Source organism: Macrosteles quadrilineatus, unplaced genomic scaffold (assembly GCF_028750875.1).
Source record: "Macrosteles quadrilineatus isolate MER2022 unplaced genomic scaffold, UCM_ALF_1.0 Scaffold_3__2_contigs__length_128488019, whole genome shotgun sequence".
In the NCBI taxonomy this organism is placed as follows: Eukaryota; Metazoa; Arthropoda; class Insecta; order Hemiptera; family Cicadellidae; genus Macrosteles; species Macrosteles quadrilineatus.
Genome location: NW_026542596.1, coordinates 26,944,060 through 26,964,057, shown reverse-complemented (window position 1 = coordinate 26,964,057; position 19,998 = coordinate 26,944,060). Strand labels below are relative to the sequence as shown.

At 34.6% G+C, this 19,998-nt stretch overlaps 1 protein-coding gene across 1 annotated transcript in view; it reads right to left on the bottom strand.

Annotated features, from left to right (window-relative positions):
• Window positions 1-7,936: 7,936 nt before the first annotated feature.
• Window positions 7,937-19,998, bottom strand: part of LOC128989057 (urokinase-type plasminogen activator-like) — a 30,557-nt gene continuing 18,495 nt past the window's right edge. The window contains exon 4 of the mRNA XM_054410913.1: window positions 7,937-8,165. Within this exon, the coding sequence (XP_054266888.1) occupies window positions 7,937-8,165 (229 nt within the window). The remainder of the gene's footprint in view (window positions 8,166-19,998) is intronic.

The window sequence follows — 19,998 nt, the reverse complement described above, 5'->3', positions numbered from 1 at the left end:
AGCTATCTTACTCTCACAAAACTCAATCCTATAAGTCATGCAAGTCCAACTTCACTCACTTTATAAGGAAACACCAATACACTAACAAGAATTATCAAAAAGAACAGGATATGTCCAAAGTATGTCCACGTGAGCGTTGTATACATCACGTAAATACTCATGTCACAATGGAACGCTAACCAAATCTGTGATATTGTGAATATAGACTATATTACAACACTTTGAAAATAGGGAAATAAAAAATTGAAAATCTTCACCAAACATGTCACAGAATATTTCCGCATTCCAGGGTAGCTCAATCAAAACTTATAAATGTCACTAAAATAGTTTCTAATAGTTTCAGCAAAACTATTAACATTGTAGTGTGGCTACACCAAATACACATTAATGGGTCCTCCAAGGCGTGCTTTTATAATTTTCCAGGGTGAATATATATAGAACATAAACATTAGTTTTGTGTGATGTTTCAATTACACGCATTAATGCCCGATAGTGGCAAATTTGTGGTAAAAAATTTAAGGCTCTAAGACGTTACAGTCCAACTTGGCTTACACTATGAAGATATGCAAATAAACCAGGAAGAACCATTAACAAGCTACAGTCAGTGAATAATAATTTGAAACTTCATTAACACAGCTACATTGTGGATCATATCTCTTTCCCAAATTCAAATCCAATAGTTACATGTACCCACCTCATCGCACAAAGAAATTAGCAGTGTCCTCTTATTGCTTTGACGAAAGGGTTATTTAACAGAGAAACTACACAGATTGATTAGTTTCCGACAAGGATGTATGTCAGCAAGCTGTGTAGACCGTAGACAAGTTCCCTGAAGAAAACACTTATTTTTGGAAGTTGATTACAGTTTCTACTCAAAACACAATTCTCTAATCATCAGTTCAATTGTATTATATTTTCACGGTAGGTGGTATAAGTAGTTATGTTGATCTAATGGTTCGAGTCATACTGTATATATGCTTAACAACTTAAAGAACTCGTGGTGAAAAGCAGATGATAAAGCATCCGATGGCCATTTAATGATTACTGTTCTAAACATGTTTTCTAGTATTTGCAGGCTGAGGAATATAAAGAATGGATTTAGGATGGTTAAAATAAATAAGTTTGTTTCAACTACCTTAAAAGCATTATTTTAAATTTTCACGATCGGCAAGTAAAAATGTTTAACAGACAACGATTATATTTTATATTTATTTTTGTCCGTATTTATATGGCAAAACAAATACCATTGAGCAGCATATGTAGGCTTTCTATTCACTGATATTTCGCAATCAAGTTTGCGAATACGTCTACAATTTTAAAAAAATATATATAAACATCACTTATGTTTTAAGAATGGTGCAGTATGAACAGTTGAACAGTTCACTAAAATAAGCTACTTAGACAAGTGTATAAAATATATGACATTACTGTACAAAAATATTAGTCTGGTACAGTAAATGTCTTTACAGACATTTAGCGTAGATGTGTACGCCTACTAAATCCATCCAAAGCACATGTTAAGGACAGTGATGATAATAATAATAATTGGTTTTAAATGTTCTTTTGACACATCAAAGCAACTAATATAAGACGTGTATGCATTAACACAAAAAATAAGGCCATCTACCTTGCATGGTAAAATTATACTGCATAGTAGGCTAATACTGTGATTCGAATTTACTGACAATAATGAGCAATAAAAATATAAATTGACGATGCGAAAATTAAACGAATACATCATAATGTCAGCGATACAAAATATGTCGAGATTCCATTTAGTAAGTGGTAAAAAATAATCGATTACAACTTAAAAACTTTGTGATTATGAGATCTGAAAAACTGAGACTTTTCTTAACACTAAATTAGGTATCAATGCCTATAGTGGTATTTTAAATTTAACATATCTGGAAAATTAATACCCTTTTCGCATGTTACCGCGTTAACATGAATTTGTCATCATCTTAAACCACTCTACCTATATCGGGGTTAATGAGTGATGCAAACACAAATTTCTTCTACTATTATGTGAATTTACAATAAAAAAATATCTATATTAAAATGTATTAATTTCCATGTATCTTTGGACATAATTGAGAAGAGCTCATTATAACTATTTATTAAATTAGAATAACTTCAATAAAAGTCAACATCAACTCAAATCCACGTTTCTTCATAGTACCTCCGTTGGTTAGTTTAACGAATACTCAGTTGAAATAGATAGAACTGCGTATGACAATATTGGGTTTGACGGTAAAATACAACCAGTTTTTTTTTTATTATGTTATTTCCCATAAAAACCCCATAAAATGACAAAAAATAGGAATTTGAAAAAAACCAGGTTTGATTTAATTTAGTATGTTATGTTCCTTAAAAGTTTGAACGCTATTTTCATTTATTTAATATTTTGATTTTTAATGTGGATTTTCCCATAAAAAACGGAAAAATCGGATTTTCTTAAAGATTTAGCATGTTATAGTCCTTTAAATTCAAAACGAAATGATACACATCCCATTTCCGTAAAAATTACGGTTCAAAAGTTTTTGCAACTTTTGTGATTTTTAACTATACTGTATATTGTATCATACTGTTGTGTGTGTATCATACTGTATTTACTCTCACCGCATACCCATGATATAGGTTGTTGACAAGCTTATGGGAGAAAGTACGTATAAGAATGCTGATACTGTTTATTTATCTTAAAATAAACGAACACTTCTTAATCAGCATAGTAAGCACGTGTTGTTATTTTTACGGAGTAAATAAAATATGGAAATGGTAGGATTCATATTATGCATGTCTTGAACAGTACAAGTTTGGACGTTTGTTAGCATTGTTACTGGGCGTATTTTTATTTACTCTTTGTTAAAATAAACAGCACTTAACGCTTCTTTATATTGGATAACAAGTTCTGTGAATAAATCAACAAGTTTGTTGGTTAACTGTCATATTTTTTCTCTACCTTGCATACATACAATAATCACCCCATCTTCCACAAACCAAATAACTAACAAGGGATTTCCCTCCCCCCCTAGGGGAGGGGACCGACTAGTAGTCGGTACAAATGAAATGTCCTGTTTTTTATTTTATTTTGGTTTTTTTTGTTATAAATGTATATGCGATAAGAAGTTAAAATAAATATCAAATACGGCATGTTATATGTTTAATCTAGTTTAATAGTTTTTCTTGTCTTAAATATATTTTAAATGATTCATGCATTTACGATATGCAACAGTAAAAATAAACACTCTGTTAACATAAAAAGTGGGATGTTTCTTGCAACTATTTGTATTGCAATTAACGTTTAAAACGCTTGAAAAAAGGATATATTAGTGGACAACTTATGGATATATCATAAGACTACTTGGTTAAGTGTAACAAAACTTATTTGGAAACAGTAGATAGGCAACCATACATATCTCGCTATATTTAATTAAATCCGAATAAATCATTTTAAAAATCACTTAAACATAATAAAAATAAATCCTGGGTTCGGCCTAAAAATCTTGGATTGTTTTTAAATTTTCATTTCAATATCTGGTTAATTAAAACCGCTGGAGTTATATTCCAAAATTGTATTACAGTTATTGACCTAAACGAATTGGTGGCGGCAAAAGATTTAGGTATATAATACAATTTTTAATGTCCTAACAGTGTACGCTTGTTACTTTATTTAGTAATTACAAATTTAAATCTGAATTTCCGATTACACTATAAAATAGAGTATACAAATGTGGCTGAAAAGTAACTTGCAACCCTTTGAATTTTTAACCGTTTGTGATTTATGAAATTGGGTTTCCCGGAAACCTATTTAAATAGAGGGGCTACAATAATGATAAATAATTTTGAAAAGTTTGTCTTTAGGGGTAGTAGGGGTAGGGATTAGCTAAAAAATTGTAAGTATAGTCGTAATTAGTATTGTAAGTAGTAATAACAAAATAGCGCCCTAAAACGGACAATCCATCCGTCAACTAATGATGATATATAGCTGATAACAGCATGAGGAATTAGGGATTTTCCAGGCACTGTTATTAACCACGCAGATGTTTTAGCAATGATAGGAACTAAAAAAAGGCTACCTAAATACAAATTAAAAGTTAATGATTTTTTTAAATTTTTGGCCATAATGTTCGTAAATACGAACATTCGAATCGTACACACACACACCACACATCATATTCATGTGAACATGAACACATGAATGTTCATGTGTGAACATTCGAACATTCGAATTTCGTGTGTTCGTTTTAAGGCGGTCGATAAAAGTAATTTTTTGTAGCGTGATTTATTGCAATTTATCGTAGCGTGTAGTTTTTACATCGTCGGCGTTGTTATTCGCCTACATCTTTTACGGAGAAAATGCAAAAAAAAAATTAAATTTAAACTCTTATGTTATTTTTTATGGAGAATGAGTAAGCAACTTGTAGTATGCTTGTTTATGAATATATTTTAATCAAATTTGGATAATATATTTATTTCATTGTAAACTATTTTACATTTTACTAAAAACACTTGTTTACCGTCCCTATCTCAGCAAACCTAAGTACTCGTTAAACTAATGCTATTTAAATGGGGAATACATGTGACATTTTAAATTAGATATTTTATTGTATTTTATTTAATTGTAAATCCAATCAGGCAAATGGAAATTAGCTTAGTCTGCGGGTTTGCTGCGGCGGGGGTATTTAATTATTTACATCTGTTTTGAATAATCCCTCAAATTGGGTTTGTTCATCAAATTTGTATTTAAATTAAGAATAACATAACGTGTGTAAAATCACTAATAAAATATAAAAACTCAGGAACATTAAAAAACCATTGTATTTAGCTTAGCATCATAAAAACAATACAAAACAAAAATAGTAAACACACTTATTTTAAAGTCAGCTGATAAATAAAATTTACAAAGACTAATCCAAGACATTACACATCTTCCCCCTTAAAAAAATCACATGCTCTTCTTTTCGAAAAATGCGTCTGTTTCTTAGTTATGTCTGCTTCTCAGTTGATCGGCGTGCCGCCGGTATTTCCTTCCTTCTTGAATTACAATATATGATACGGGACCAGTCCTTCTCAAAATTACTCCTTCTTCACACGGATTGTTTTGTTGTTTTACCCACACTGGATCGCCTGGTTGAAACTCATGTAAAATCACTAATAAAATATAAAAACTCAGGAACATTAAAAAACCATTGTATTTAGCTCAGCATCATAAAAACAATACAAAACAAAAATAGTTAGGCCTCTCCCATTGTTGTAGCGATAAAACCCAATGGGAAAGTCAGAATCTGTGGGGACTTCAAATGTACTATAAACCCATTCATTAGTTCTGTGCAACATCCCCTTCCACGTTTTGAAGATATCATGATGAAATTACAAAATGGAAATGAGTTCACTGTACTGGACCTGAAGGACGCATATCTACAGTTAGAGGTGGCTGAGTCTTATAGAGATTTTTTGGTTATAGCTACTCCATTCGGCTACTTTAGATACACTCGTTTACCCTTTGGGGTTAAATCCGCACCAGGATTGTTTCAACGTAAGATTTAACAGGTTTTGACTGGTTTAGATGGCGTTGCTGTATATTTAGACGATTGCATGATTACAGGTCGTAACCGGGTAGAGCATTTACAAAAATAGTAAACACACTTATTTTAAAGTCAGCTGATAAATAAAATTTACAAAGAGTAATCCAAGACATTACAACATGTAATACAACTTAATGATAATTTTTAATAAATTTCTGTAGTTCCACAGGGCAATCAAATCAGTGATAAATTAAAAATAAAAGGTAAAACGGAAAAAAAACATTCAGTTACTGCTGAATAAAACTAAATCGATCTTCGAAATTGCTCAATAATTATGTCAAACAAATGTTTGATAGAACAGAAATAATATAGCAACATTTTAAGATATCACATTTTTCCTATAAACGTAAAGATTCGTTTTTCATTGAGATGGCTTGCACTAGTAAGCCGAAAATTAAAAAATGGACAATTCGGCAGTGCAATCGATTTTTAAAAATGATTTTAATTTTAATGAGATTTGACTGTTTTAGTTTTGTTTTTCTTAAAAGTAATCACCATCCTTAGCACATATTAGCACAATTAGCCGAGGGTGGCAGCTGGTGGGGAAAGTGATGATGTAACAATTCTTTGCTAGGAAGTTCTTAATTTTTACTTAAACACTATAAATATTAAAATTATTTTTGATCAGATACTAGACTAAAATTTTGTTGCTAGAAAACAAAGATACCTAGTTATATTTATTGATAACTGATGTTTTTATTCGCAAGCAAACATTGAACCTGCGTGGAATACCGGTACCATCTGCCTAGATCGAGTACATAAGGTGAGATTTTGTTTAACATTGAAAGAACAACAAAAAAATTAACGCCAAGGGGATTTACATCTCGGACAATCCCTCAATATACTATTCTAATGTCATACTACAGCAGTTTATGTTACATTCACTCCACAATAACACAACTAAAAAAATTTTAAATCGGTACGATAACCCTTGTAATTTTATCAATCCCTTAGTGGTTACCAAATTCATCCTTGACCTCCCAAACAATCAAACATTTCCAACCGTTTACCACCCCAAACCTTTCCCGGTCCCACGCATTGCAATAATCATAGCAATTATCTCAAACAGAAAGTAGTAAAATGGCAGCCTGTGAGAATTATTGGTAGTTAATCAGAAGGACCGCCGCCGAGCCGGAGCAATACCGAATCCTGGAAAAAATCCAAATTAATGACAGGTTCACTAGAAATAAAATGATACCCTTGAAATAGGGCAGTGTAGGTGTGTTAGGGGTCGTGGGTGCGTTCCCTTGAGAAAAGGCACCTGCTTGGCGCCTAAGGCGGCGCCTAGGGACGTAACCTGTAAACAATAATTAGGACAGGGCGCCGCGGGCGTTGTAGGCAAATAACATGGTTTGGGAATAATAACGCACCGCCCCCGCTAATGTATCTGTTAGTGGCTTACCCGGCTGTGACTGGGGATAAGGGTTGGTTAGGGACTGTGTTTATTAGTAAAGGGGGTTGGTTTTGGATTTGAGTTGTTTGAAATCTTTTATAACAAATGCAAACAGTGGTTATTTTTTTAAGTTACCATTTTGAAATTTATAAATTTAGTATCGAAACGGTATTTGAAGCCCGTTTATATTACCACCATTTTGTAATATTTCAGCGTTTTTCATTACTGACTAGTTTTATAACCAGTATTTTTTTTGTAGAGAATACATTTAAATCTCCGAATGTGTTATTCAACTTACTGCATTTCATCCTCCAAAGCGCTTTTCAGGGATTGCAGTTTGAACTACTCTTTGTCGATTATATTTGGATTTTTTCTATCAACAATTTGGACCGGATTTTTAAAGATAATTTTATATTTTAATTTTTAGCCTATACTGCAGACCAAAAGATCACAAGCGAAATTTGAACCTGCATGGGATACCCTTTGACTGGATCGAGTAGTTAAGGTAGGGATTTCGTTTAACATAGAAAGAACAATAAAAAATTAAAGAAACACTGATCTGTTGGAAAAGCATTCACTTAGGATATGCAGTGACTTAGGATATGTGGTATTATGTCGTGTTACAGCTTTAGTGTGATCAGTGTAATGGTATTACTGTTTATTAAAATAAAATTTTTGTTTGTAAAGTTGTATTTAGTAATGATAGTGTGATCTAAAGTGGGTGAAAGTTCCCATTTATTTTTTTCTATTGTCTATGAATAATTCCTAACTTATCTCAGTTTGTACGAATCACAAAACCACCCGTCACATCCGCCATGATCCCAGTGCATTTAGATGTTCCAAGAGCCATCCCATTCTGACTGGTGTCTCAGATAAAACCAGCCAATTAAAGGAAACATCACACCCTCTCAAGGGGCTCATCAATTTCCGAAACGTGCGAAGAAACAAGTGAATTTAACTACGCCTGTATTTCAATCCACCCGATCAGATTGAGGCTTGAGGTGTGAGGTCCAATTTGTAGTTGTAGCCGTGATAGGGAGATGGTTATCCCGTGAGTTAGGTGGGATCCGTCACCGTGGACAGAAGCCGAGTGATGGTATCTAGCGTCCCCTGACTGATAACTCCGGAGGGGCGAAGCCCGAGGTGATGAAGAGATCCGCAGAGGACCGTCTCCGTGTGTGGCGCATCTGAGTTAAAACATTCTGAAGAGGAAATAAAGTGAAACGCAATGTAGCTCGTGTGGGTGGGGACAGTAAAACTTTACACGGACGATAACGCGACGACCGCCAGCCCGGCCCCCCAGCACGTCGTGGCTCCGGTCCGTCCATTACTGGCCGACAAGAATATCCGGTGTCACTGCGTCGTGTGAACAGCGTACGTACACGGGGATATGTGTCGCGGATAAGTATATCGCGGAAATACGTCGCGGAAAAGTAAAGCGCGGGGAGATATGTCGTGGATGAGTGAATCGCGGACATGCACATCTCGGAGATAAATATATCACAGACATAATACAGATCTCGTGGGCAAATTTTACGTAAAAAGTATATCGCGGGGATATGTGTCACGGATAAGTACATCGCTGGTAAATATGTCGCGGAAAAGTATAGCGCGGGGAGATATGTTGTGTATGAGTGAATCGCGGACATGCACATCTCGGAGATAAATATATCACAGACATAATACAGATCTCGTGGGTAAATTTTACGTAAAAAGTATATCGTGAAGATATGTGTCGCGGATAAGTACATCGCTGGTAAATATGCCGCGGAAAAGTATAGCGCGGGGAGATGATGTGGATGAGTGTATATCGCTGAAATATACATCTGGAGGACTAATATTTTACGGACGAAATATTGTGGCACGAGAAATATGTCGGAGACATACATTGGTAACTTTGACGTTAAAAGTATATCTCGGGAATAAACAAATGTATTAGAACTGTTTATCACGATCACGAGGAAAAATATATCGCAGACATGTAAGCCTTCAAGCACAGAAAACATACTAGTAGTATGTACAATAAAATCGCGAGAGGTATTAAAAACCACCAATAACACTTTGTACCATAGACAAGTAATTCACTCCCCTCTTATACAGGGTGTACCGTAAGTAAGTAAAAACGAAATAGCAATAGGTTTCATGGGTCAAAATAAAAGGAAAATCCATATATTATAAAATTTTTATTGCCTCATTAGCAAGATAACCACAATTTTTGTTTTACTAAAAATTATATTATAGATATATTTGTGAAATTCTGTACACAAATTTATCAAGCCATTATATGATTCAGGAAAAATAATCATTAAAACATATATTGGAAAAATATTTTGGGCATTTGAACTTTTATGACTTAAATTGCAAAAACTGCTCATTTTATGAAACATTCCAGCAAGACTTTTATTTTGCATATAAAATTCCCTATCTAACGATATCAAGTAAAAAAATATCAAATGGGAAATAGGTGAGAAATCCCAATTTTGGGAACCCCTACTGCTTCTAGGTATTTTTTATGCTTATTTTATACGCTGCAAGCCAATTTGTACATTATGTTTATCTCCATTAAATTAGATTTTAAATGGGGATGTTTAAATGCTGTTATTGTTATTAACAAACGTCTACTTGCCATTGGAAACCATTTATTGATCATGTGCAAAATGAGTCAAGAATCTATTCCTTTTCGGATGGAACAGGAAACCTAAGGATTTCAAGATTAACTGGATATTTACTGTGGTAGTCTAAAATTAAGATTTTTACAGAACCAACTTGGATATACAGATCGACTAGGAAAACTAAGCAGTTTTTATTCGGATCTGAAATTCAGGCTCTGCTTCAGTGGCTCTGGAGTTTCCCATGTTAACCTTATGAGTTAACATTATTTTTTGTATATATCTATACAAAAATAAGCATTTTTCTATAACACCTTTTTTCTGAGCTTGACTACATCACAGGGGAAATATACGCATACTATTAGAAAGATATTTTCCTAGATGTGCAGAATTACTTTATAAATTAAAATAAGCTAAAAATAAACAAAAAAATTAAGTCGTAATAAAAAAAAATATATGGGTCTTATGGGTTGCTATGCTGCTGAAACAACAACAAAATATAATCAGAAAACCAAAACAAATGGAAGGAATTCCAATCACATGTTTTATTTACAGCGTGGGATGTAAATAGAGAAACCTACACATTACATATTTTTGGTCGAGTTTTTGACCACTGGACGCAAGGCAAAAGTAAATACTGGACGACCTCTAGTTCATATAAAAAGAATTAATCAATCTTAACAGCAGTCTCAATAAAAAAAGTTGGTTCTATGATGTTCGATGGTATTATAAAATTACAAAGTTTACTAACAGGTGTCATCACTATTACTCTTTTGTTTGTAATGATGACAACAGTTGACTTGAACCAAGCAGAACTGTCAAAGTTGATTGTTTACAGTTAGCCTATGTTAATGTTTTAAATTTAATAGTTTATGGCTGATTTTTACCATAAATAGAGCAAGTATAACCTCAGGCTTAATGGACATCTTTTACCGGATTTCCCTATCGGTGGCACGGGAAGACCATTGACTATTGCATAGTCAAAGGTAAGACCTAGGCCCGGGACCTATTTACTTTTTCATTTTGATGTCCAGGCCTAAAACACCATTGGTTTAAATTTTTATGTATACATCTATAGAGTATTGCAGGGTGTTTCAGAATTCGTGTTGGATATTTTAGGGTATTGTTCCTGGGTAAGAAACAAATCCAAATATCATATTTAAAATGAACGGAAGTCCTTAGTTACTCACACAGCCGCCATTTTGTTTTTTCGCTTATTAACTGTTTTCTAAAAAATGGTAAGAGATACGTAGTTGAAACTTAGCAAAAATATTTATGACAACTAGACAAAGCTACAAAAAATTATGAAAATTTTTTAAATTCATAAAACAAAATGGTGGCCATTTAAAATTTTTGTTTCTTAAATAACTCAAAAGCCGTTGGGTTTAAAAAAGATTTAAATGAATAACTTTTTTAAGATAATTTAATTACAAATCGATTTACACCTTAATCTTTAAGATTGGATGAATATTAACTGAGATATGAGAGTTTTAGTAATACGTGACCGCTGGAGGTTTAGATGTAGTGTATGCCGAGGCATGCGGCCTAAGTCTGCCACAACAATGCAACAGTCTGCGTTTGCTTTGAAAGTTATTTTTAAACTATTTTAGATTATTTCAAACAATAATAAAATATTATATAACCCCAAAAAGTGTATTTTTTATCAATTATCAATCATTAGGATGGCTTAAAAATTGCACAGCTTTTTACTGTTTTCTAATTTACACTAAACACCCAAACTTTTTAAATCAGCTGTGGTGAAAGTCAACGTACTTGTTTACAAACTAATCAGCTGATTTTATTTTGTCTGAAGATGTTATTGTTTATGTTATTGTTTATGTAAAAAATCCGTTGTGGTTATATAGTCAATGATAGTACTGCATATTTCAAATTAAAATATCCAAATATGGTCCTCAAAGGGGAATCTATTGTTGTAATTACTCAATGTAACACGATGAATATTACACAAATGTGTAATATTGAAAACGATTCCATACTAATTGGATTTTTTCTATTCATGACCAGCTGACAAAGTTATAGAAAAGATTTACAACTTATATCTTCCACTCCAGCTGACTCTTTTCCACACAAGGAGTCAAAATAATTACTTTAATCCTCGCAACCCATAAGAGGGCCAATTTAGCTGTTCTGTACCGAGAGTTATATTAGCCTACAAGTAACAAGTCAAGGGATACAGCACGAAATCCTTACACACCCAATGTCCAGTTCCAGTTGTGCCTCGAGCGGCATCGCATGACGGACCATCCCACACCCTCGGCAAAAACCGGCGGAATCAAAGCTGCGTAAGAAGCCGGTAATGACATTGTAAAGCAAAGCCTGCTCGTAAAAGTGGGTTGTTACAATGTTTGGCGTGGGAACGCCGAGATTCTTGCTAATTATATCCCAACCTCCATAAAGATCCTCCTAAATTGTAGACTCTGTGCAGAACGGTATCTGACGAAATTGGTTCGGTCCCAAGCTAGAATGGTTGTCAAAAATTGCCCCGCTGTCCTCCCCATGTAATTAATACCTGGGTCGCTACCACAGGCTGCCGCTTTTGGTGGGAACTCGTGCCAATTTGAGGGAACTCGTGCCAATCTAAACACAATGTGTTGGACAAACACCTGCAATACGGCTGGTGGATTTATTTTGTAATTAATACTGAATTAAATGAATTTATGGAAAGTAAATAAGAGAAACGTCTTATAACAATTACAGCATATATTTACGCTTATACTGTTACTCACAAGACGGTAAATATATAAATGGAAGATGGTAAGTAGTGATCAATATCGATTGGACACTCCAATCATCATCAGACCCAATAGGCGATTGTTAAATAAATTAACCTAGACAAAACACAGAGATCCTGGATTAACAGTCTGATAAAAGTGGTGGCGGCGATTGACCACAGTAAAGCAGGGAAGCAAAACTGGCCAACATGTATGGGATTTTATCATGAATAAATACTACATTACTTTACCTTTACACTCCTCTAAAGGAGAGGGATAGTCAACCCCATACCACCCTCCTTAATCACCACTGCTGGTTAAACTTATTTGTCAACAATAAGTTTTAATAAACCAAAGATTGATTTGGCCATAAGATCGTAGTACGTTATGAAGATTGAATTTGATTTGATTTTTTGGGGAAAATGCAGAGTGGTTTTAAATAATAATAGTTTTTCAACAAAATAAACTTACGTTTAGCTCAAAATCACAATTAAAGTTACGTACACACGTTGACACTTTCACATATTTAACTGTTACCCCACGGATTTAATAAAAATCATCTCGTATTATTAGTTTTTATACGGGAGATATTTTGTAAGACAGAGGCAACCTTCTCGTCACATAGACCTATCTTTTTATGTTTGGCTAGGTGAACTGAGTGTTTTTGAGTTGCGGACTATTATTTTCCTAAAGAAATTAGCAATTGACAGGGTTTAGAACGAGTTTACAAGGAAAACAGTTATGTATCATATCTACTAAATCTACCACACCCTTTATAGATTGCTTGGTTAAGATATCTAATTTGTTAAGTGAGTTCCACCAAGATTTTTTTTAGTTTCCTGTGCTACTGTATAAATATGAACATTATAGATATAAAATTAGAAACAGAGTAATCATAAAAAGTTTCTGGTACACTATTCCCTTATACAAAAGGCGAAGTTACACATTGAATGAAATATCATCAATATATCATAAATTTACTAAAGTTTTTCAATTGAAAAATTATCAATCCCACATAAACACATTAAAACAACAAAAAACAAGTTTTTATGTGGTTTGTAGAAAGCAAATTATAATGCTTGAGAGCATATCAATGCTACATGTAGTCTATTAAAAACTAAATAATATTTTATACTAAGTGCATGTAAAAAATGTACTGTAAACAAATTTTCAAACAGTTTTACACGTAGGCCTACTTTTAGCGAATTTCCCTATAGGGAAGTAGCTATTACCGTAGGTGGCACGGTAAGACCTAGACCCGGGACCGATTTACTTTTTCATTTTGATGTCCCCAGAGGCCAAAAACACCATTCGTTCAAATTTTTATATATGTATATATATAATTTTTTTTTTTAAATGAAAAAACCAAAAATGAAATTTGGTTTAAATGTGTAAAGCGGGATAAACTTGAATGAGTTCGCGAACCAGCATGATCGGACCATGGGAACGGGGCTTTACGAGGGGTTTTATGGGGTAAAAATTGGTTTTTCACACTTTTGACCCTCAAAACACAAAATTTCCCAATTTCTCTTTAGACCTTTTTAAAGAGCTTAAAAAAAATAATTAATTTAGTATATAAAAGTATTTTTGTTCGGTTAATAGTAACGGAGAAAATTAAAAGAATTGTAAATTTAAAATTCCCATGTTATTCTTATGGAGAATATTGTTCAAATGTTGTAGTTTGCTTGTTTATGGATATATTTTGTATTTTGATCAAATTTATTCATTTTGTACTAAGCTGTCAATATTTTACAAAAAAAAAAACACACTTTATTAGTTTCCTTGTAGCAGCAAACCTAGGTACTCGTTAAACCTAATGTTATTAAAATATATTTAATTGAAAATTAATTAAGACAAATGGAAATTCGCTTAGTCGGCAGGTTTGCTGCGGCGGGGGTATTATTCTAATTCCATATAAAAAGCAAATATATATACTTAATTATATACGTATGTATATTTTAAATTCAGAAGCACTATGATAATGAAAAGATAATTTGCTAATTAATAAAAAGGAGGGTTGGATAAGGAGAACCAATAAACTATTGTTTATCAATATATTATTATAGCCTAATTAATTACATTGTACTTTTGTTCTTTATTGGTGGGTTATTATAGTTTTTTATGATGTAAATACTAACAGGAATACGATACCATATGTTTTTTAAACAAAAACAAGAAATACAAATTATAGTAGCTCCATGAATGTTTATAAGTAAGTATCGTATAGAGTTTGCTGAGGGTGTATTAATTATTGATTCATTCTTTTTCTTATATAAACTAACTAAAAACTTTATTTGGAAGTCGATTTATCGGTGTGGTCAGTATAATACTAAGTAAGTTACCCATTCTTTTAAATACATATTTATTATTTTACCATTTGATGTCCTCGCGGCAAATTATGTCTCCTCACACCAGGCCCCCAGTTGTAGGCTGTTTGCAGAATACCTTGTCAAAAACCATTTCTTATACTTCAGTCATATTTTAACGTTTTTAATTTCACGATCAAAATCTCTTCGGTGGAGGATCTCGAACAATAGTCCCTACAGCAGGTGACCGCTGCCGCCTAAGTGGTTTTGCCCACATAAATCTCGAAATCTGCGCCTCGACCCGCCCCGACTACCGTGCTTCTCCGCAGAATGGCTTTTAGAAAAAATAGCCCAGGGAGAAGTCTCAAGGTTTCTTTGTCATCTGCTGTAGCCTACAGTAGATGAAACTCTTTGTCCAGCTCATAAAAAGGGGACGGTGCAGTACACAAATTTACAATTTAATTAATTAAATTATAGTCTGTGTTTTATTTTTAATGAAATAGAATAGAGATCTAATTAGGTATTATTTTACACCAGCACACCTCGAAATTACCATGCCTCGGTCCTCACCGATGTGAAAGCGCTCAATTTGTCCCAGATGGACAGAAGAGAGGCTGATCACAAGGACTACAAGAAACTTTGTCACTCACAAAACCTTAAAATCCTGCACGATACATGGTACCAGTTAGTATACGGTGTAAAAGTGTAACACTTACATTAATATAACCAGTAATGTCATATTCTTTAAACACAGTTACTAAAAAGGGAGCTACTGTGCAAACCTCCAATCCAAAACAATTATGCACATAAAAACAAACCTAACAAACGTTAGATCTTGGAAACGTCTGAAGGTGGGGTGAATAATTTATATAGTGAAATATATAAAGGTATATAAAGGTATATAAAGGGACACTAAGATTCACACTTAAATATTTTTACCATACATGCATTATACTGAATGGTAAAACGCTTGATTAACTATTCCAATACAAGACGGAATATGATTTGAGTTCTTCGTAATAAGAAGAAGGAAGTTCCACTTAAATGGAGGAATATGTTATTTTATAACTAATAAAAATAAACCTTCCTCCCACGATTGTTTACAAGCGTGATTGCCGATTAAAACTAGCAACTGCCTCGATATCCAACAAATCAGTGCCATAGTGATGGAGACACTCATACAAAGTGTTGAGGTTGAAGATTTACATAACATTGTCACAAAGTGTTCAGTCACCAACAAACAACAATTCAGATCAGGATTTCTATTGATCAGATAAATCTCGCCGTCACCTTTAGATTACGACGATTTAACACGGCTATTATCAAAGAAAGAGGACAAGAGTTTTGTTAAACGGTCAATTTAAAACTACATCAGAAGGACTTCGGCAGTCAGCGCGTATAAAAGGATGATTGAGGGAGAAGAGGGTTCAGAAGTTCATTAATAGCGCCGTAGCGGCAGGGGGGCTCCGCAGGTGCCGCAAAAACGTCCAGCCCCAAAGTTATTAGTTATCGAAGAATTTGGCGTCGCCTTTGATGATCCCGCGACACACGGAAGCCTGACTAGAGCAAATATCCTGCTGGCAGTCTAGGCTGGCGAATCATTAGCTAATGACTCCGAACAGAGGCGCCGAGATCAATGAGTCCGTCCAGGACTACAAACAGGAGTCTGGAAGTCAATATGTTCAAGAAAACAAAACAACATTGTTAGGAAGATGCATAAATTTTATATAAGGCATAGCTTAAAATATGGGATGTCTCTCAAAAGGATAATTTCGTTAACTAGGTTCCATTAACACTGTGGTTCTTCTGAAAAGATTCATCAACCAAATCAATTATCATGTATGGTGATTTGAATCAAAGTGAAATGTCTATTCTAGTCTTTTAAATGGCCATAACTTGAAGCTTAGAGGATAAAGATACAAAGGCCTGCTGACGATAATATTCTTAAGTGGGGGGAAAGAATATTGAGCGACACGAGCGACTGTATGAGAGCTGTAAATCTTTTTCAAATTTTACTTACATTTCTATTCCCCAAAGTCATGGTGAGGCATTATTTAAAAAACGAGCCTATCAGATACTGGAGGCTTAATAATTTACAAACAATTCGTTGAACATTCATAAAATCCTAGTTGAAATTGGTACCGTCCGTGTATTCAAAAACATACCCTTAACGTAGTTGTGTGATTATAGAAAGGTATAGAGCTCACCTGGTAATCACCAGGTAAGCTCGCCGGTTTAATAATAAGATAACACATTAGAAAAAATGTATTTTTTATGGATTTTAACTGGACTGAGCTGTGCTTGATCATTGGACATTTCATCTTATGAATCGTTTGAAGAGCACTACACGGTTCAATTTTACAATTCGACATTCAAAATTAGTTTAAAGTGCCCAACTGTGAATTTCTGACTGAGTGTTGCTGAGCTGAAGTGAGATTGAAACAATTTGTTGATTATTCTTTCACACCTGTCAGATATATTTCTAACCGTGAGACTTAGCAGACATGCAGCAAGAGAGTGGCCATCAGCTGGGTGGAGTCCAAATTGACAAAGACATTAGCTTCCGTGAGAACAAGTAGCTCATTTATAAACATGGCCATGATATTAACCGACAATTACAGGCGATGCCGGTGTCGGTGGCTGAGATGATGGATGCTTCTGTAATGCGGCAGCAGCTTTGAATCAGCTGATAGCACTATCACTTGGTGATTACACGGGGTATAGCAACTTCATTAGCTACCAGGGGCTGCTGAGCCATTAGAGATTGTCAAGGTGTAAAATTCCATTAAGTACCGTCATCATTATCCATCACGGGTGCCAATCAAAGTCGGTATGCAGCAATGCGCGTCACATTTATAAAAATAACTGAGAAGTTCATATTTCAAAGAGACTACCAAAGAAAGAGCAGTAGAATGTGTTTTGAATGAGTTTAATGTGAATTTTATTAGCAGAAAATTGTCCTGTGAAACTGTAATGTGGTAGCATGGAATAAATAAAGACCATGGTGTTTATTTATTCTATGGTTGAGTCTCTGATCCACTTGCAAGTAATACGCTGTATTTCAAACTCATACAGAGCCGACAAAGTAGTAGGGACCCATACCCTATAGAATGGGAATAGAAAAGCTATGAGAAATATCTCAAGTTCTGGCACCTTGACATTTGGTTAGTTAGTTGAGGAAATGTAGAGAGTCTAAAGAGTATTCGCCATTGACATTTTTGAGTATTTATTGTAAAATAAAAGCTAATTACAAATTTAATTGAAAACAATACTAAGCTTTGTTTGAAATGTTAATTTTAGAAGACTTTTGGGCAAAAAAAGACAAACTACTCACCCTAGAAGACATTTGTCTGTAGACGTTTGCGGGAAATTCCAGTTTTGGTTATTGAAGGCTCCAAACGAATAGAGATAATACTGTTATATTGCAGTTCTTAGCAACACAACAAAGCAAATCAAACTAACCAAATTTCTTAACAAAATTGTTGCCAAATATAAATTATCATATGAGTTTTATGGAAGCATAGTTTGAAATATTCCTTCTGGAAACCTTGAGCATAAAAAGTCAAACCACTTACCCTTCTTCAGAAGACATTCGTTTGCAGGAAGTTCCAATATCGGCTATTGAAGGCTCCGGTCTGAGTCTGAGGCAATCTTGTAATGGGGTAATTGACGGAAACAAAGAGGTGGCAACCTCACAATAGAGCAATAACTGCAACAGCGGGGTTACTGCCAACCGCCATAACTACTGTATCCACAATCACTTTTTAATTGACTCGGGGAAATTGTGAACCATTAAAACAATAAATGATTTAGGACTGTTGCAAATGGCCGTTTTTATGCTTCCTCCGCGGCGACCTTGCGTTGTAATGGGTTCTTGGTGAGTCCGCCAGTCCGTTCGCTCCGCAATGATACAAAACAGTAACCAGTGGAACAAGAGAGACGTAAAAAGAGGCTTAGCTCGGAAATGTATCATTTTGAGGTTACGAGGATGTAATGACTGTTGTAACATCGAGCTGGTTGTTGGTTAACTGGGAGGAATCGTTTGGATTTTGTAAGTGAATACAAGTGATTTTTTGTACTAGTGGATACTTTGACTTGCTGAGGTTGACTTCAAATCTTTGGATTGTGGGAGGTGTATAACAGATGTATTTTAATTGTTATTATTGTAAAGGTTATTGATATTGATGCCTCAACATTAATATCCTTGCTGATTTATGCCATAGTTAAACAGTCTTCCGACAGAGTTAGTTAAAAGGAGTAAGTTTCGAAGGTTGCAATTTTGTTGATTTCACAGAACTTTGCATATGTAGGCAAACGATACTATTGGGGAATCAGCTTAAGACTAATACGACTTCAACACATAACATACATGGACGACTTTAATTTTAAATTTGGAAAAGCTTATCACTCTTGAAACCCTCTCTTCAAAATAAGCAAAACACAAGAATGTTGGTACCCCAGCATATGCAAGCAGACTGTGCTATTTGCACGAGAAAATATCATCAGATGAATTCTCTGAGATGATTTCATTTGACTTCTATCAACTAGGCAAGCGATATTCTGGGAAAATCTGCGTGGGAGTAAGCCTACTCCCTACTTTACCACAAATAAATCAGATACTTTTTTTATGCTTTTAAATGAATCAGAAAACATTTTATATGTCCTAAAACTTATCACAGGACGACAAGAAAAAAATCAAACTCAGCATCCGCAAGACTATCACGAAATATGCGATTAACAATCGTAACAAATAATATACTTTCGTTTTCTAAGTATAAAGACTTCTATACGAATAATAGAAGAAGTCTCTTTTATTTTCGCCAAAACTGCTGGGAACTCAGCGCCCGTGCGCCGAATGCGCCTTCTGCAGTTGAAAAATCAGACAATTTTCTTCTTCAAGTTCCAAAAAGTCTCAAGATGCTTCAAAGATCTCATCATAACTGCTGAGAACTCAGCGCCCGTGCAGTGATTACCCCTGGAACAAATGAAAAACGGGTAACTGGCGGCGCTCCAATACTGCCGGATGGTGGCAGTCAGAATGGCCCGAAGACACGACAAGTCGCGGGCACAAGCCAGAGAACTCGGCTAGCCTGAGGTTCCCACCGATCAGTGCCATTTAGCAAGTAATACAAGAGACGTGTCCACTCCGAGATATTCGGACGTATTACAGGCTTGGAGCGTAAACGGGCCCTTACGAGAGGTTCCCACTGAAACAATAAGTGTCAATCTACGGACGTGACCAGTCAACCCTCAAATATAGGTTGGGTTGGCTTTCACAAAAACTACTTGAGCATTAGGAGCGATCGTGCCCACCGAATGTTCAATTATCAATTTGACTGTGAGTCATTGTTCTGCGAATGTTTCATGGCTGGA